The sequence below is a fragment of the Trametes versicolor genome, assembly GCF_000271585.1.
Source record: "Trametes versicolor FP-101664 SS1 unplaced genomic scaffold TRAVEscaffold_8, whole genome shotgun sequence".
NCBI lineage: Eukaryota > Fungi > Basidiomycota > Agaricomycetes > Polyporales > Polyporaceae > Trametes > Trametes versicolor.
In genome coordinates this window covers 370,975-388,222 of record NW_007360328.1, presented here as the reverse complement: position 1 = coordinate 388,222, position 17,248 = coordinate 370,975, and the positions used below count along the sequence as shown (strand labels likewise).

General features: G+C 56.4%; 9 protein-coding genes and 1 non-coding gene across 10 annotated transcripts; 7 read left to right on the top strand and 3 right to left on the bottom strand.

The window, feature by feature from the left end:
- Nucleotides 1-436: 436 nt before the first annotated feature.
- TRAVEDRAFT_49213 (uncharacterized protein) lies at nt 437-1,161 on the top strand (the record flags this gene model as incomplete). Its single annotated transcript, XM_008041994.1, has 2 exons — nt 437-999; nt 1,059-1,161. 2 exons carry the CDS (start codon nt 437-439, stop codon nt 1,159-1,161), a joined length of 666 nt encoding a protein of 221 aa, XP_008040185.1.
- Nucleotides 1,162-1,607: 446 nt separating this feature from the next.
- On the bottom strand, nt 1,608-3,999 carry TRAVEDRAFT_21578 (uncharacterized protein; the record flags this gene model as incomplete). Its single annotated transcript, XM_008041823.1, has 9 exons — nt 1,608-1,657; nt 1,710-1,764; nt 1,814-1,877; nt 1,929-2,229; nt 2,281-2,425; nt 2,478-2,687; nt 2,827-3,136; nt 3,193-3,338; nt 3,391-3,999. 9 exons carry the CDS (start codon nt 3,997-3,999, stop codon nt 1,608-1,610), a joined length of 1,890 nt encoding a protein of 629 aa, XP_008040014.1.
- Nucleotides 4,000-5,108: 1,109 nt separating this feature from the next.
- TRAVEDRAFT_49211 (uncharacterized protein) lies at nt 5,109-6,368 on the top strand (the record flags this gene model as incomplete). The annotated part of the gene is made up of 2 exons (XM_008041993.1): nt 5,109-5,874; nt 5,935-6,368. The coding sequence occupies 2 exons, from the start codon at nt 5,109-5,111 to the stop codon at nt 6,366-6,368; spliced, it is 1,200 nt and encodes a 399-aa protein (XP_008040184.1).
- A 265-nt stretch (nt 6,369-6,633) lies between these two features.
- TRAVEDRAFT_t141 lies at nt 6,634-6,717 on the top strand. The gene has a single exon. It is a non-coding gene; the product is annotated as a tRNA-Lys (tRNA).
- A 246-nt stretch (nt 6,718-6,963) lies between these two features.
- On the top strand, nt 6,964-8,991 carry TRAVEDRAFT_59520 (uncharacterized protein). Its single transcript, XM_008042268.1, has 4 exons — nt 6,964-7,040; nt 7,140-7,203; nt 7,287-8,467; nt 8,532-8,991. Exons 3-4 carry the CDS (start codon nt 7,319-7,321, stop codon nt 8,895-8,897), a joined length of 1,515 nt encoding a protein of 504 aa, XP_008040459.1. The 5' UTR covers nt 6,964-7,040; nt 7,140-7,203; nt 7,287-7,318; the 3' UTR covers nt 8,898-8,991.
- Nucleotides 8,992-9,172: 181 nt separating this feature from the next.
- TRAVEDRAFT_72980 (kinase-like protein) lies at nt 9,173-10,341 on the bottom strand (the record flags this gene model as incomplete). The annotated part of the gene is made up of 2 exons (XM_008042267.1): nt 9,173-9,263; nt 9,314-10,341. The coding sequence occupies 2 exons, from the start codon at nt 10,339-10,341 to the stop codon at nt 9,173-9,175; spliced, it is 1,119 nt and encodes a 372-aa protein (XP_008040458.1).
- An 834-nt stretch (nt 10,342-11,175) lies between these two features.
- Nucleotides 11,176-12,472, top strand: TRAVEDRAFT_21575 (uncharacterized protein; the record flags this gene model as incomplete). The annotated part of the gene is made up of 2 exons (XM_008041822.1): nt 11,176-11,832; nt 12,134-12,472. 2 exons carry the CDS (start codon nt 11,176-11,178, stop codon nt 12,470-12,472), a joined length of 996 nt encoding a protein of 331 aa, XP_008040013.1.
- Nucleotides 12,473-12,825: 353 nt separating this feature from the next.
- On the bottom strand, nt 12,826-13,432 carry TRAVEDRAFT_49207 (uncharacterized protein; the record flags this gene model as incomplete). The annotated part of the gene is made up of 4 exons (XM_008041992.1): nt 12,826-13,002; nt 13,066-13,230; nt 13,279-13,300; nt 13,362-13,432. The coding sequence occupies 4 exons, from the start codon at nt 13,430-13,432 to the stop codon at nt 12,826-12,828; spliced, it is 435 nt and encodes a 144-aa protein (XP_008040183.1).
- Nucleotides 13,433-14,631: 1,199 nt separating this feature from the next.
- TRAVEDRAFT_49206 (uncharacterized protein) lies at nt 14,632-15,029 on the top strand (the record flags this gene model as incomplete). The annotated part of the gene is made up of 2 exons (XM_008041991.1): nt 14,632-14,784; nt 14,853-15,029. The coding sequence occupies 2 exons, from the start codon at nt 14,632-14,634 to the stop codon at nt 15,027-15,029; spliced, it is 330 nt and encodes a 109-aa protein (XP_008040182.1).
- Nucleotides 15,030-15,338: 309 nt separating this feature from the next.
- TRAVEDRAFT_85565 (uncharacterized protein) lies at nt 15,339-16,096 on the top strand (the record flags this gene model as incomplete). The annotated part of the gene is made up of 2 exons (XM_008042266.1): nt 15,339-15,658; nt 15,742-16,096. Coding segments are annotated over 2 exons (675 nt in total), but the record flags the coding sequence as incomplete, so codon positions are not given.
- Nucleotides 16,097-17,248: the final 1,152 nt, after the last annotated feature.

Below are 17,248 nucleotides of genomic sequence, written 5' to 3'. Positions count from 1 at the left end.
ATGGCGCCTCCTTCCTGCCTCTATTCGATTGGCGGCGTATGACAAGCTTCGGCGGCGACATACAAGCACCACGACAGGAAGAGTGACAAAGCTTCCCTGCGAGATTGGTCTGAAGACTGCGCACGAGTATTTTCCTCGGGCGGAGGCCGACAACACGCGATTTGTTGCTAAACACGCCTCTATCCCTGTGCCCCGGGTTCTCGACGTCGTGGAGTCTGCCGAGAAGACATCGGACGGAAGGCCTATGCTCGCCTACATATTGATGACCTGGCTACCAGGACAATCACTCCGTTTCTGGATTGGTGAACGAACCATCGTTCACCCTGACACCGAGGCGGCACACGAAGAGATACGCACCTGCCTCCGAACAGGAAACTTCGATGCATTGCAGGATATCAAAGACAGATTGCAAGGTCTCCCAGCTCCGACCCTCGACATGTCGGACGGTGCACCGCTCGTCGACGATCTCCGAAGAGCTTTCACAGAGCTTCGCTCCATCCCGGCCCCTCATTCGGATGCTGTCAGTGGCCTGCACAATACCCCGCTCAGCTCCGTCCGCTGTACCATTGGGCCGTATACCTTCGGACCTTTCGAGTCGCAGCTCGCGTTCAAGAACGCGATCTTCTCCCAAGTCAGCAATTTGTTCTTAAAAAGCCGTCTGCCCGCCCTGCGTCAGCTCGCCGATCCCGTCCACGCTAAACGGCACCGCATCGTCTTCACGCACGCCGATCTGCATGCGTGCAACGTCCTCGTGCACGAAGGGCGGCTGTCGGGAATCATCGACTGGGAGCACGCGGGGTGGTATCCGGAGTACTGGGAGTACACGATGGCCGAGTACCACATGACGAGACGGTCGCTGGAGCAGCAGTTCTGGGACGCGGCACATCCGTTCGGGGAGAATGCGTACCCCGAGGAACTCGCGCTAGAGTGGGCGCTGTGGGGATGTACGCGCGATCACGCGATATACGACGATGTCGACGTCGATCTTTCATGTCCTCGGTGAGCACCTCATGGCGAGTAGTGGTATGAGCTTGGTGAATATGCTGACGAAGATACAGCCTGAAGGCGGGCACCGGGCAGAGCATTCAGCTGAAGTTCTTGCGCGGAAGTACTGTTGATTGGAAGCCGTCTGTTGAACCCCAGGCTGGTACTACTGAATAGTCGCTTTGCGCTGCGGCGTGACTGGCAGGGCAAGTGCCCGCTTTTGTGTTTCTGTTACGAATCTGGACAGCTTGTCTATGTTGTTAAGCTACACCATGACTTACCGGAGGATCTGCTGCTAGACGGTGTCAAGCGGGCCTATTTGTACACACTCCATCCACGAATCGAACTAGCGTGCCTATCTCATTATCACAAGCTGCCACAGACTGCAAACCAACAGAGCAAAGCACAAGACATGAGCGAAAACAGCGTCACCGCTGCTACATTATCATACACGCATACAGTACCAGTAACTAACCAAATGTACGAGTAGGACAAATAACACTAGACAGAATAAGTATCGGCACAAGACGCAGGCGGAGCATTGTACATGCGCGACGCGCAACCGTATGGACAGCACAGCAGACAGCGAAGTGTGCGAGGCGGGAGGGCGGAGAGACGGGTGTTCACTCGTTCTCCATCGACTCCTTCTCGTACTTCTTCTTCATGACGCTCACTGTATGCGTGGTCAGGACGAGTATGCGCTCGCGCGAAGAGAGCGCACGCACCTTCTCGAGAGATCTGGCCCGACGATAGCCAGCCGTCCGGGAAGGCACCGACGATCTGGGCTCACATGAGCACGAGTGACGGTCTCGAATAGCGATGTACTCACCCTCTGGTACAAGTTCTTCCTCACACCCTGGTCGCTCACGATTTGGTTCGAGTTCTCGAGTTGGCTGCTCGTCACCCGTTAGTGAGCGTTATACATCATAACAGGAGGCACTTACTTCTTCTCGTTCTCGATCCTACAGCACTCGTTGCTTAGGCAAACGAGCTGCCAGATGATCTGCTTCATCTGGTCCGTCAAGCGATACCGCTTCGCCGGTGGGTGCGAGTCTTTGCCCTTCCCCGGCGCACCACCGTCCTCATGGTCCGCACCGTCGTCCAGTGAAGGGCGCGCCTCGAGAGGTGCTGTGCCAATACCAGGCGTCGCCTGGTCGCTGACCACGGGAGATCCCTCTGTCGAATGTGCAACGCCAGGCACAGGTTCTCCCGAAGGCTCGGCCTTTGCACGTTCCTGCCGCTTCTCTGAGATTGGGTCAGCGAGCCGCGTCGCGGTAGCGTAAAGGACAGACGTACCCCACTGTACGACACTCTTCTCCCACTCCTCCTTCGCTTTTGGGAAGCCCTCGTCCGCGAGCACGCGAAGCTCCTCGATAAGCGAATTCTGGCGGTCGACCAGCAAGTTCGTGTGGTCTCGCCATATTGTGCGCTTGACTAGTTTCTGCAGCAATATGAGCATGCGAACAATATCAGGACTAAGGGATCGCGCATACCGTCATGGTGAACTTGTTGTACGGGAACAATCGTGGCATGAGGTTGAAGAAGTTGTCGTCGTACTCCCCGAGGATAACCGCCTTGAGAGCGACTTGTGCAAGGACCGGTTTAAGCGACGGCGGGAACTTGCCCTTCGTCTCCCAGTTCTCCTTCGCGATCGCCTCCTTGAGAACATCGATGGCTGCCTCGAGGTCGGGGTGGAAGGGTTGCTGTAGAGAACATGTCAGCGACGGCGGTACAGACTGACACGCATATAGTCACGCAAGAGACTCTGGACACGCTTCAGGGGACGCTCACAGCCCCCCACGCGTAGTGCGACGATGCGCGAGGATGAGACGAAGTACTCACAATCTCGACCGTCTTCCTCCGCTTCTTCACGCTCCCATCACCTCCACTACTCGCCACACTCTGCGTCTCGCTCATCTTCCTCTTCAGCTTCCCTGTCGCGTCCTCGGCATCAGAAAGTAGAGCAATCGGCGCGTCGGCGGTTCCGTCTTCGACTTTCAGTCTTGCTTTGGCCGATACTGAGCCGTTTGATGGACCGGCGGAGGCCGAGAGAGCAGGAAGGGGGAGTGTCGCCGTGGAAAGAGCGGCAGTCACGGAGGCAGAGGGCGCGAGGATGTTGACCTTCTTGGACTTCGGCTTTCGTTGAGGCGCTCTGTGATTCACCGGTCAACGGGCGGTAGGGTCAGGGATCACAGCGAGGATACGTACTTGTTCAATAGTGCTACCTGGCCGCTTGAAACGTAGAAGCCCTTCTGCTTAGTTTGTGCGAAGAATGTACGCTCATCTTGGGCAAGCTCGGAGTCGTCGATGAAAGGGTCCGCTGTGTCATAGTACTCCGACGCATGATGTCGTCGCTGCTGGGAGACTGTGAGCAAGGATGACGGCGACCTGTACAGCGACACGAACCTTGCGTTTCTTAGCTGTGAGGGTCTCCTTCTCGTCAGTCTTGACTTTGTCGCCGAGCTTAACTTTGTCATCGCCAGGCTCATCGTCCCCGTCACTCTCGTCGGAAGAATCTCCAGGGATCTTCACTTCTGGAACAGGCGTAGCCTGGCGCTGTCCTGTCGCCTTTGCCAACTCGGACACGTTGACCTCATAGTCTTCAGGTCCTCCGAGTTGAATGTCCAGACGGATAGTTTCGAGCGGACGACGGGCCGGCGGCGGAGGTGGCGACGGAGAAGAGGCACGAGGAGCGGCGGATTTGGAGGACTTGGGTTTAGCGCTGGGACCCGCTGCGGCTACGTTGGATGATGGCTTCGACTTTTTACCCTTTGTGCTCTCCCCGGCTACAGGGGCCTCGTTTGAGGAGACGGCATCATCAACAGCGTTTTCGGGGACCAGAAGGTCGACGGGGAGGGGTGTGTCAACGTCGTCGATAGGGATGGGGGAGTGGTGCGCTGGCGACGAGGAGGGGGGTGGCGACGACGAGCCCTCTTCGGACGCCGACTCCGCCGAGGCAAGGTCCTCGGGGACGTCGTCGGGGGCCATTTCGACGTCGCTGGGGGCGATATCCATCGCTGAGGGGGTCGGAAAGGGCGGGGGGAGGGAGGGAGAAGTTACCTAAACGGGCAGGGGTCGGGGGGACGGGGAGGTTGGGATGGAAGATTGCGCATCTCTGGGATACGACGGGCGAGAATACTTGTTTCGGTTGGGCCGGGTGCAGCTGGGCTTGTGGCTTGTGCAGAGAATCGGCGCGGCCTTTTGCCTGCCCATTCTCTCTCTCCCATTGGCTCGGCATTTGCCATCTACGATTCCCACCGGGCGTCTATCCCTTAACCCCTCCTCAGACTGCGTATTCCTGCATCTTCCGACGCCGGGCTGTGTCTGCCATCTTTCCTCCTGTCCACAGCTTGTCATCACCCTCGGGATCACCGGCTGTGGCCTGTTTGAGTGCCCAGACTTGTCTAGGATATCGGTAGCGCTCAAGAAACGGGCTTTGTCAACGTGCTTGCCTCCTACGACGCCGTACACATTCTGATCGACTCGGCCGCGACACGCATGTCTTGTGGGACCTTAAGATTACCAGGACCCCTCTCACCCTCAGTGTGTACGCAATATCCTAGTATTGACGTTGAGCCTAAAATTAAGAATGCATTTTTCACAGCGTGGACACGACTGAAGTGCATCCTGCAGCTGCGGAAGCATTAAGCGCCGTCCGTTCGGAGCTCGCGCTCACTCGGACTCATCTCGGAATCACACCCGTTCTGAATATACGATGCAGTACTTCATCCTGCGTAGTGATACAAGTTTACTTTCATGACATATAAGTGTCAACGTTAATACGCTGACCTGATATCTACTAGTCTAGTATACGACTTGAAGAAAGGTATCGAGAGTCAGAAGAGTGCGATGCCTAGTATCGGTAGTGACCTTCGGTCGAATTGACCGCCTGCCCGACCATCAGCAACAGTTCAACAGTGCTGAAGAGCGATATTACCCTGCGACTCACCGTTCAAGTCGTATTCCACAAGCCCCCTTTAAATCCGTGAGCGGGAATTTGTTCCTGTAAAAGGCAAGGCTGCGTATGTGCTATGTTATCGGCGCTCTAACATCTTCGGTTCTTAGCTCCGTACCTCCACTAACAACGCCTCGAACTCTCCAGTCCTCGCAGTCTCTTTGATCAAATGCTGCTAACACTTCCAACTGAAATCATCATCTATATCATCCGCGCGCTGGACCGTGATACCCAAACCCTCCGGAACGTTGCCCTCGTCTGCCGCGCTCTCCTCCCAATTGTGCGCGAGGAGCTCTTCGCGATCACTAGCGAACGCGTGCTCGAGCATCCCTACATGCGTCCCCATTTCGGCCATATCATCGAGCTCGTGATTGGTGGCGGGCCCGTATTATCGCTTCGCCGACACCTTGACTCTCACGCCGCTTCCTGTCTGCAATCCCAGCCGTTACCAAAGCTCAAGGCCATCCGATTCGTTACTGCACACCCCGTATTCTACTTCAGGCTTCCTCCGGAGCTGTACACGGCTCTCGAATCCTTCACGGCGGTCACGGACCTCACTCTTTGCTGGGCTTCGTTCCACAACTTGTCGCATGCGCAATCTCTGATATGCGCGCTACCAAATCTGAAGTGTCTCTCTATGAAGGACGTCAAGTTCTTCGAAGGAGGCCCCGGCTCCCAAAGCCCTTTTCTCTTCAGCATCATCAGCCATCCCTGTACCGCGGCCTCTATCAGACCTCGCTTGACTCGACTGTCGGTAGCCCCGCCACCTCGAAGCAGCGGGTCGGCCGAGATCGTGGCCTGGCTAGGTCAGGGTCCTTGCGCCGAGTCGCTCCGTACCCTCGTCGTTCCCTATCAGTCTTTCTCCGCAGATGCTGTACTCGGGAACTTCGGCAGCACAGTCGAGCATCTCCAGATGCCGCTGCGCGAGCTAGACAGTCAGTCCGGGTTTTTGCTCTCCTCTTGACTCGACACTGATGCTTTCGCTGTGATGATAGGCACCATCTATAGCGGCTACCTAGATGACTACACCAACTTGCGCACGCTAACGGTGTTCCTTGAGGCGTACAGCACGTGCGAGGGCCCGTGGTACCTCCTCGCACCCTTCCTCGAACGCGGCATCTCAGCGGAGCACCTCCATACTATCACTATCGACGTGCGCATCGAGTATCCGATGGACCTGTGGTCAGCGATCGACTGGGCCGCGCTTGATCGCGTAAACGACGAGCTAGACGAGGCAAAGTTCGAGGGTTTGCGTAAACTCGTGTTCATCCTGCAATGGAGGGAGGGACTGGAATGGAAACCTGCGGAAGGGGAAAGGGATTTGGTCAGGCAGCAGATCGAACAACGGCTATACAACCTCGTCGATGCGGGAAAGCTGGAAGCGAGAGTGCAAGTGGTTGGAGAGGTAGTGTGGCACGTTCATCCGTGATGGTCGTGCGCTCGCTCATCGTGCATTTGTTCAGTATTACGATTCAATATGACACACCGGGCCGGGTTGCACCATGGGCCTGACGACCGACGACACGACGCGTCTTTCAGAGTTAGGTCCGCTTGAAAATTGGCATTCTGTAAATTGTCAGCGCTGGTGGTTGTGCACGATGGTGAGGCAGGATGGGTTTCTGGGTGAATGTCGCAGCGGACCATGAAAGTATTACCATAATGTAAAACACAGATGCTTAAAAACAAATGATATCGCCCGCCTAGCTCAATCGGATAGAGCGTCAGACTCTTACTAGCGGGTGATCTGAAGGCTGCGAGTTCGACCCTCGCGGTGGGCTAGATGCATTTTTATCATTTTCTGGTTGCTCAAATTCAACAAGAGGTACCTAGCGATGGACAATCCCATGCCGGCAACGCATTTCACACCCCATCCACGACTGGTTTCGGGGATGACGTAGATCGTTGGTACATTTTACCGTTTTGATCCCCAAGGTTCAGTTGGTAAAGTTGGAATACCGGTGTACGGCTCGAGCGCCTCCTCTTGCCTCTGAGCTCTCCCGTCTCCCGTCCACCATCCTCAGACTGGACGTGTATGCATATAGCCAACGAGAACACACTGGGCGACGAGAACGACTTCACGATCGAGGATATCTCCCAGAAGGTGAGTGTATGTCAAACACCTGTGGATATTCTGTACCTCGCGGATGGAATAGCGCCTTCGGACGCACCGGTTGCTTACTCGAAACTGTTCATCCTCCAGGTGTCACTCGCAGAGGGAGTGTATAGCCAATAGAGGGTACAGTGTTCGCTCTGAATCATCTTCTGTGAGTAAATGCGCCGTACTTGTCTAACATGCGTACGGGAGTGTTGGATCCATCCAAGTCTTCTAATCTCTCCTGATCCACAGAGTCACTCAGACTGCCCGTTCGACTTGTAGCCATGACCTCACGCCCGACCCTCAACTACGACATTCTCTTGGAGGTGGCAGCCGCCTCCTCATGGGACACCTCCGCTGCCTTGCTCGACACCTGCCGCTTCCTCCATCTTGAAGGCCCTAGGGTTCTTCTCCGCTCGCCTGTTCGCCTGGATACCGAGGAGACACTTCTCCGTTTTCTCGCCTTTCTACGCCGCGCTCTGGATGGCAGGCGTTACCAATCCGTCCGTGAAATTCACCTTGCTCTTGATGCCATGGCTGCTGCGACATCCTCTGGGCTTGTCTCTGCCTTAACCCTCATGCACAACCTTTCCTCACTCGGCATTCATGAAAGCGAGCGTCTTTTTTGCGCTTTCCCCAGCCTCCTCCACGCTACTGCAGCACTGACCTCACTTCGGAAGCTTCGGCTACGAGGAGGGGGCGAACACACGCTGAAGTTCCTCCGGTCTTCTCAGTCCAAGTTCACATCCGTGCACACCTCCTTTCACGGCGAAAACTACGTTTCTGGGCTGTTTGACCAACGCGTGACGCTGCAGCCACAGTATCACCCCGCCGTTCTCCTCGACAATTCTCGCTATACCCTACAGGACCTCAAATGTGAACGCTGGCATACCCACTCCGACGTCATGCCCGATCCTCGCCTTGTCTACCCGGACATGCGTCGACTGACGATGAACTATACTTCTTTTCCTCCAATCACGGGCTCACTCATCCGCGCCTATCCGAAGCTCACTTATCTTTCGATCCACACTGGGGAAGGCGACTGTAGTGAAGATGCGTACGAAGACGATCGGTACGCGGGTTATCGCGAGAAGAACGTCCTGACGCAGGCTCTTCCGGGGTGTTCGTGGATGCAGCTGGACGAGTATGTGGGGCCTCTTGTCGACTGCTACGTCTTGGGTCTTACTTGCGTTATCGAACGGCTGGAGCTCCGCTCCTTGCACCCGGGTCACCACTTCATGCTGGGCACTGTACTATCCTGCGCGCGCCCGCGACACCTCGTCTTCACTAGTTGGCCCAGTCTACTCGAACCGTCGATCGAACCGTCCGACGCATTTTACGGACGAGGCACATCGCGCCTTGAGAGTCTAACGCTCAACTGTCGGCTCAGTGGCTATGAGATGGGCGAATGTGTTGACGTCGCCGAAATGCTGGTGCGTGCGCTGTTACTGCAATTCGTTCACGAAATCATCAGATTCTGATTTACGATAAACATAGGAGGGCCTGATGGCGTCGCTTGGGCACGCGCCTCTACGCTCTCTGAAGCTCACAATCTCCATGTACGACCTCGACCCGACACCGGATGAACAATTCTCCGACTCGGAGTTGCTACCTGAAATCTCGGGCGAATACACTCCACCCCCGGCGGACCCGGAGGACTATCCGCTACTCCTCGCGGAACAATCGGCGGACGAGTTCGACCTGGCGGACTACGTGCGCAGGTTCGCACGGCTCGTGCCTACTCTGCAGACGGCGAAGGTTTGTATAGAAGGGCTTCGCGAGAAATGCAAAACGGCGAAATTGAAAGATGGGGAAGTGCAGTTTAGGGTATTGGATGGTCCGTCCGAGTCGGACATCGAGTAGCAGGGGAGATGGGGAGAGAATGAGCCGCACTGTGTGTTGTACCTGGAGTAGAGCTTTGCAAGATATGTTTCAGTACTGTTCACTACGTTGCCCCTTGATAAACTTTATAGTTTATATTAAGCTCCCGAGGCTGGAATTTTCCCTTCCCGTGGGTCCGACCGTCTCCTCTCTCCCACCCAATTGTGGAATGTCGGTGATTCGATATCTGGTGGCGGTATGATGGGATGGTCGACGGTACATACTAGGATTTGGTAGCAGATACGAAGGGCAGGAATTCACAGTGATGCGCTGGCAGGCGGGGACAAGACTACGTCGGACTGTATGTCCTGTCCTACAAGCGGAGTCGCCCCGTTCTTGCCAGTGATTCTGTCGCACCATGTCAGTAACAGATAAGACAGATGCATGCACACGCTCACCGAGGGAACGACATATCATCTCCAGCCTCACCCATCATGTCCCCCGTGCAGCACCCCAACGCCCACTCGAGAGCCAGCACATCGCGGTACGGCTCCGGCCCAAACAGCTGCACCGCATCCCAGAACTGGTGCAAGACCGCCCTGTCGATCATCTGCATCTCCATTGCGACGAGCTCCCAGTACTCCGGGAACCACCCCGAAAACTCCCAGTCGACGATCCCCGACAGGCGGCCGTCCTTGACGAGGATGTTCCGTGCCGCGAGGTCGGCATGCGTGAAGCATATCCGGTGGCGCGTTGCGTGCACGGGCGCCGCGAGGCGGTGGAGAGTAGGCATGCGGTGGGGGAAGAGCTCGCTGTTCGCCTGGGAGAACAAGGCGTCCTTGAACTCCTGCTGGTCCTGGAACGGGCCGATGAACTCCTGCTCTCCCCCGCGGTTGAGGAGGGCAGGCCCTCCAGAGAGCGCGGAGACGGCCGGCGACGCTGGCGGCGTGAGCGAGCGCAGCTCCGTGAATGCGTCGCGGAGGTCCTGCATGAGAGGCCCGGCCTCGGAAAAGTCGAGGGTTGGCCTGGGCAGTGCATCCAGCTGTGTTATGACGGCGTGCACAGCAGCGCGGTTCCCTTTCTTCTTGCAGATTTTCAGTTCCCGAAGCAGCTCGGATTGGCGGGGCGTATAGATGGTGTAATCATCAAGCCACTCGTCCAAGGGTTCTCCTTCTAGTCGTGTCATGATGATCATACCCGACGGCTGTTTCCGCTGCGGCGAGGTGTACTCGACGACGTCCAGAATACGTGGGACCGGGATGGAGGTGTTGTTCGCGTTGAATCGGATGTTTCCTGCTTCGTAATGAGGCGAGCGCGAGCACCTTTTGAGCACGAGGTCGAATGGAAGCTTCTGTACACGGTAGCTTTTGGACGCCTTGCCGTATTGTCGTTCTGCCCAGTCGTAGACCCCAATGCGCACGAAAGAGGGAAAACAGCGCCATAGCGACCACAGTGCTCGGGAGAGCGTGTGAATGATCCACGACATTGCTTTTAACAAACAGGGGAGGCTCGTTAGATATTATCGTCAAGTATATCACGTCGATCTTACTGTTCATTAGAGCGAGAGATAGAAATAGAGGGGAGTTCAGCAAGGAATGTGGCGGCTTGGCTGCGATGAACCTTAAAGCTTGTATTAGGCGCCCAAGCTTGAGCATCGTCGGTCGGCCCCACTCCTCTTTTCCGCTGATTCCTCATTCCCACCATCCATACACTAGCGCATACAGCCACTGAAAACACAACAATCAAACGGTAAAGTAAATCTAAAAGCTCGCGATTTACAGTTCTAGGGTGAGTAGATGCGCTGGCGGCAATACAACACTTCCAGTCGTGTTGCAAGCTTGACTCATTCACCAGTTCTTGCAGATCGTCACTCGTACGACCCTCTCTTCAGTGCAAGTTATACGCAAAACATAATAACACTTCTGGTGCGTATATTTACGGTGAGAATTGGTTTACGCTTGCTTCCCTTCCCATTCCGTTGTCAAGTTACTTCGTCAAAGATATTATCTATGACCGTCCGGACTCCAGCGGCTTTCGCGGTGGAATGAGACGTTCGCTGACTGTCCTTGATTTACTCAGATCTAGCATGGCATCGCGCCCGGTCCTCAACCATGATATCCTTCTCGAGGATGCTGCTGCGTTACTGGACACCTGTCGCTTCATTCATTATGAGGGCCACAAAGCTCTCCTGCGCCAGACCGTATACTTGGACTCACCGGCTACCCTGCTCGACTTTCTCGCTTTTCTACGCTATGGACTGGACGACGCGCGCCACAGCTCCGTCCGCGATCTGTACCTCGCTCTCGAACGCTCGAGAATGATGAAGAAGGCATCCCCGCAGCTGCTCGTGTCCCTCCCCCTCATGCACAACCTTGCCTCGCTCAGCATATCGGAAAGCGAGTTTGTCTTTGACGACGACTTCGGCCTCTGCGGCGCATTCGCAGCCCTTACTTCGCTCCGGGAGCTCCATCTGCCAGCAGCGGGCGAGCACACGGTCCAGTTCCTGCAGGCTTCCCAATCTACCTTCGTAACTGTCAACATCTCATTCCCTCCCGAATATGACGAAGATGGGTTCTTCGACCCCTGCATAACGCCGGAGGACGACTGGCCGCAGTATCACCCCGCCGTCCTCCTCGCCAACTCGCGCCCGACTCTGCGGGACCTCGAATGCGAACGCTGGTACACCCACCCCGAAATCACGCCTGACCCTGGACTCGTCTATCCGGAGATGCGGCGGCTCCGCATGGCGTCCGCGTCGATGCCGCTGACTCTGCCATTCGTCCGCGCCTACCCGAACCTCAGCTATCTCTCTATCCACACCGGCGAGAGCGACGATGGCCACTGCTACGCGTCGGACATACAGGGCTATGCCGACCATCGCCGGAAGAACATGCTCGCACAGGCTCCGCTTGGCTGCTCGTGGGCGGAACTGGGAGAGTACTCTGGGTCTCTCGTCGACTTCTATCTCCTCGGCTTGGTGTGCCCCGTAGGGCGCGTAGAGCTCCGCGCGCTGCACCGGAACCATCGCTATATGCTAGGCCCTGCCCTATCCTGCGCGCGGCCGCGGCGCCTCGTCTTGCATGGCTGGCCTGGGTTGCTCGAATCTCCACCGGATGTCTTCGCTGCACTCCAGGGAGAAGCCGGGTCGCGACTTGAACACCTATCGCTCGATGCACGGCTTGATGGCAAGGATAGGGACGTCGACATTTCTATTATCTTGGCGCGTCTCTCTTATGTCTTGGACTTCCGCACATAATACTGATTTGATTTGAGCGTAGGAGGGCCTCATGTCTTCCCTTGCTCACGCTCCTTTACGATCTCTGGAAGTGACGATCTTCTTGCCGCACAAACACCGGCAGAATCAGTACATGACGTCGGATGAGTTGTTTGCTCTCGAGATGGCTCAGGAGGACTCGGATGACTTCGAGGAGGACGACGTCGAGGAGGATGACGCCGAAGAGGACGTCCCCAACCCGTCGTCACCCCCGCCCGGCCCGACACGCCCTTCGCTATCTAGTGCCGAGCACTCGGAGGACGAGTTTGATGTAGAGGACTACGTGCGCAGGTTCAGGGCGCTCGTCCCTACGCTGGAGAAGGCGGTGGTGCGCCTCATATAAACTCGAGACTATGAGTGAACAGCAACGCGGGAGAATGTGAAAGTAGAATCATCGTTCAAGGTATCACAAAGGATGGGAAGGGGTCGAGCGATGCTGTATCTTGACGTCCTGGAGCATGTGTACGAGTATGAAAATGTTGTAGAAAATGTTCATCCGCTCCTGTATCCCGGCGACCCTTCAAGCTTCAATGGGCACCATGCCCGGGTACCTCTATCCTATCCGACAACGGTGATGAAACAATCACGGCGCATACATTGGCATACGCAACTCGGGAGAAACACTGAAGGATATTTGTAACCGAAACAGCCTCGGGATACCTAACGGCCTACGCTAAATGACTCTGCCCGAGACCCTTAGTGGAAGCCCATCCAGCACTTCGCGCCGCCCTCGTTGTCGTCGCACTCGATGTCCGACGCGCCCTGATCAATCGCCTGCACGAGAAGCCCCGCGCACGCGTCGTAGCAGTTCTCCGGGCTCTTATAGTTGTGCGTGCCCTTGAACCAGCCGCGTCCACCGCAGTTCATGCCGTCCTGTCAAATCGCTCACAGCGTCAGCAAGGTGTGACGTGAAGAGCAGAAGGCGCATCGGCATACCCAGTTGTCGGTGCGGTAGTTGTTGAGGCAGGTGTGCAGCGCGCCCTGGTCGGTCGCGCCGAGTGCGTTGAACTGGCGCACGACGGACGCGTTGGCGGAGACCTGGCTGACGGCGAAGGTGGCGAGCGCGAGGAAGGCGGCGGTGAACTGCGTGATGATTGGGTACTGTGGCGAGTGAGAAGTGGAATGGGCGGGAAAAGGAAGCCGACTTACTGTAGAAGCGGTGGGCTGGAGACTATGGAAGAGAGGTTGGTGGTGCCACAGGACGATGGTGTAAATCGCTCAGGCTTAAATACCGGTTGATTCGTTGCCGCCCACTCGCCACGAGTGCATACTGAGCCTGACGGTACGCAGAGCGCGCTTGCATGACGTCTTTGTCGGCACGTTGGAACAATGACCGTCTTGGACCTTAGTGCTGTCTGGAGACTGCTCCGTCGCCGACTCCGCCGGGTCGCACCATCATCAAATCGGGTTCACGGCGTAGGCAACGTTGCACCTCACGAGTCGCCGGCTCAAGCATCGTCTTCAAATGCGCACACTCGCGTGTCCACTGAGCTATCAATACGAGCAATTAGCGAATGAAGCGTCGGTATCTCAAGGGTACGGAATAACGAACCGGTGTCCACGGTCGGCGTCTAGAGCGAATATGATCGGCACGGTAGGCGCCACCGATCCCGAACGGAGGATACAGCCCAGCCAGGCGGCGTGACCAGGCTCGGCAACCTACTACCAGGCTGTACGGCGGAGAGCGGCAGTCAAGTGGGTGCATGCTATAGGTGTTGTATGAAATTCGGCCCTCTGTGGATGTGAAGCACAGCTGGGACACTCAGATGTCCTGGGTAGGCGCCTCGTGGCGGTGCCGCTCGCTTTGTGGCGTGCGAAATCCAGTGCTACAACGAACGGACGTGGCCGCCTCGGGCTGTCCTCGACTCCTCCTCGTCTTCCTGCCACCATCTTGAGGTAACCGACGAGGTTATGCGGTTTCTGATGTTGTACAGCGTTTGGCATACTGTTGCAGCGGACATGTGCGGCTCATAGCTCCTCGTGGCGTGCACAAACTCGCTGCAAAATGCTACCACCGGACGTCGACCGGAGGCCACAGCCGCCAGTCATAATAGGGTGCGTCCGTTCTGAACCGTGAAACACCGACGTTTCTACCGCTAATGCATGTGTCAACAGTCTCCGAGCACAAGTAGGGCGTTCATTTGTCCTATCATGTCCGAATCGGCACTTCGTGAAGTGAATTGGATGTTATGAAATTGACCCGCAAGGTCTTGGCCAGGTCGCGAATACAGGTGGCCTCCTGCTCACCCACGCTGCCGGGGCCATCGACAATATTCCGCGTAATGCATGTCTGCAAGGTCAAAACGCGTTGTCAGGCCGCAACAGGGACGGTCCGCATCGGGACTCTCGGGCTGCCGGTGGTACATAAACCAGCGCGATACTCACCAACCACCTCACCAGCCTCTTTCCAACAGTCTTCACTATACAACACCTTCAGGAAGTTGTCTAGCTCACACCCACGGTGCTCAGTCACTCATCGGCGGTGTCATCGCTAGAGCTACCATGCAGTTCACCGCCGCCTTCCTCGCGCTCGCCGCCTTCGCCGTCAGCCAAGTCTCCGCCAACGCGTCCATCGTGCGCCAGTTCAACGCGCTCGGTTCGACCGACCAGGGGGCTCTGCACACCTGCCTTCAGAACTACCGCACCGACAACTGGGTACGCCGCGCATCGTTCTCTCATCGCCTACACGATCTGATTACTTGCCTTTATCTCTCCGCATGTAGGGCGGCATGGACTGCGGCGGCCGTGGGTGGTTCAAGGGCACGCACAACTACAAGAACCCGCAAAACTGCTGGGATGCGTGCGCAGGCCTGCTCGTGCAGGCGATCGACCAGGGCGCGTCGGACGTCGAGTGCGACGACAACGAGGGCGGCGCCAAGTGCTGGATGGGTTTCCACTGAACGATGCTTAAGGACTTATAGTCTGTTTAATGAAGACTTCGATAGCTATGGGATTTTCGCTCGAAGTCAAGTCACGGTCTGTTTTTACATGCGATATAAGGTTCAGCCGTGTCCCAGCGCGCACTCTAATGGCGCCTATGTTTGTCTTCCCAGGCTGCACAGGTTCCGCTACACAGTCGTGTACATGAGGACAATCGCGCCGACCAGCGTTTCTTACGATCGACCATCATCTCGGGGCGGGCGAGCTCTCGACAATCGTGTAGCAAGCACACTCCATCTCGCACGATGTCCACCGCCTCTGGTGCCTGGGACGTATACGCCGAGTCCCTGACATATCTCGGGTACGGGTATCCCCTCTGGTGTCCCGATACCTGGAACCAGTTGAGGCCTTGGGATATCGAGATCGGGGACGTGGGTTGGCTGAGGAAAGGCCAATTCTGCCCTCTTATCAGAACAACGACCAGCCGTGCTACCCAGCAGCCTTACGGAACCCTTCCCGCAGGTCACGTTCCATTCGACATCTCTAGGGCCGCACTAGGTGGAAATCCAGACAGGATCATGCAGAGTATGCTGCATAGCAGAAGAATACAGATGATAGAGGTTTCGGCCGGGCTTTCGGCCAGCTTGTCGTACGTTCCACCTGGTTTCAAATCCGGTTCAAGTTCGTTCGTGATATTTGTGCCAGTCCAGCGCAGCTCGATACGGGCGGGAGCGTCGGTTTCAAGTGTGCCGAAGATAAAGGGGCGCTCTTGATGCTCAGACCGAAAGGTGAAGAGAAGATATGTCAATCTGCAGGGCTCATCAAGAACTACCTGCGCGCCAACCACAAGAAATGGGAAGACTTCGCGAACGATGCGGACGGGCTGGGTTTGGACCTAAAGGCCGAAGATATCATCTTCGTCGCTGGTGTCACCAAGACCGTTGACTGGGGCGTCACCGCATTCGTGAGCAGCCAGAACGAGGTGGAGGGGAGTATATCCTGCAATCTATCTGGGATCGGCGCGGCGAGTATCAACGTCAGGGTCACCAATGACTCTGCCGCGAGTCTTTGGAAACGGGCGGGACCGCCGCCCTCATGGGGACGTCCACCATCCTACTACATTTCAATGGACTCTACTAGCATCGCTTCAGAAATCCCTGACATCGACATTGGACCGCCCCTCCCGCCGGTGGGACGTTGGCCTACCTTATCCAGGGCACCTCCCCCGCGTCGGGCTGTCGCATCATCGGCAACACCATCTTCATCGGCTCAGGGCGTGTCCGACCTGCCCAAGGCGGACCAGTGCCTCTTTTTCCATTACTATAAGCTGAAGCGTCGGGCGATCCTGATGTTCCCTCCGCAATTCGAGCTCAAGGCCGGTGCTGGTCCTCACCAATTGCCACGAAACCCCGATGGTCCTGGCGCAGCACCGGGCGCACTCACGGTGGATGCTCTCCAGATTGCGATTGCGGAAGACGTAGATGGCATTGATGCCGCCGCTGAATTCGCGATGATGCCATTAGATGATTCGAAAGTGAGGACGTCCATCGGCGCTGCGCCTCCATTCGCTTGCTGACGGCCTGCTACATACAGCATTTCGATCCTGTGGACGCGGCTTTAGACTACATCCTGAAGGTGAGGACAATGTCCTCTAATCGAGCATTGCGCTAACCACACGATATGCTCACAGAACTCGGATGCGCCTGTCGCGATCGCCTCTGACATTGATTTGTATGAGTTGTTTGAGGTACGTCCGTCCTGAAATGACGTTGAACGGCCAGGCAGTTGACTATACACGACCCGAACATGCGCAGAGTACTCTTGGATATTATCCCCGTGATATATCTGGCGCGCTAGAAAGGCTCCAACCCCATATATCTGTGGACCATGGAGGTGCGATCGTTGATATCGACGCTACTCGAGAAAGACTCGCTGACCCTTCAGATAGCGGGTATGATCATTTCCTCACAACGTGCTGTCCGGCCTGTATCAATACCAGCCGAGGTGGATCGTGTCTATGCTGATAGTGGGTGCTGCCCTTCATTTGCGACTATCGGCCTTGACCAGATCCATGTACAGCGTCAGTGACAGGTTCTACTCTGACCTTGGCAAGAGCGTATCATGCCCACGTGGACCCACACTTGGTGCTGACCCCTTCGGGCTCCATTGCAATGGCACCATCTCCTTCTTCGCCTCCCATTCCGCGAGCTCCCCCAGTGGTAACTCAGGCTTACCCCGG

Coding starts and splice junctions, on each gene's coding strand:
- TRAVEDRAFT_59520 (XM_008042268.1), top strand. CDS start 7,319: ATGACCTCACGCCCGACCCTCAACTACGACATTCTCTTGGAGGTGGCA. Junction 8,468..8,531: donor TTGACGTCGCCGAAATGCTG/GTGCGTGCGCTG, acceptor CGATAAACATAG/GAGGGCCTGATGGCGTCGCT.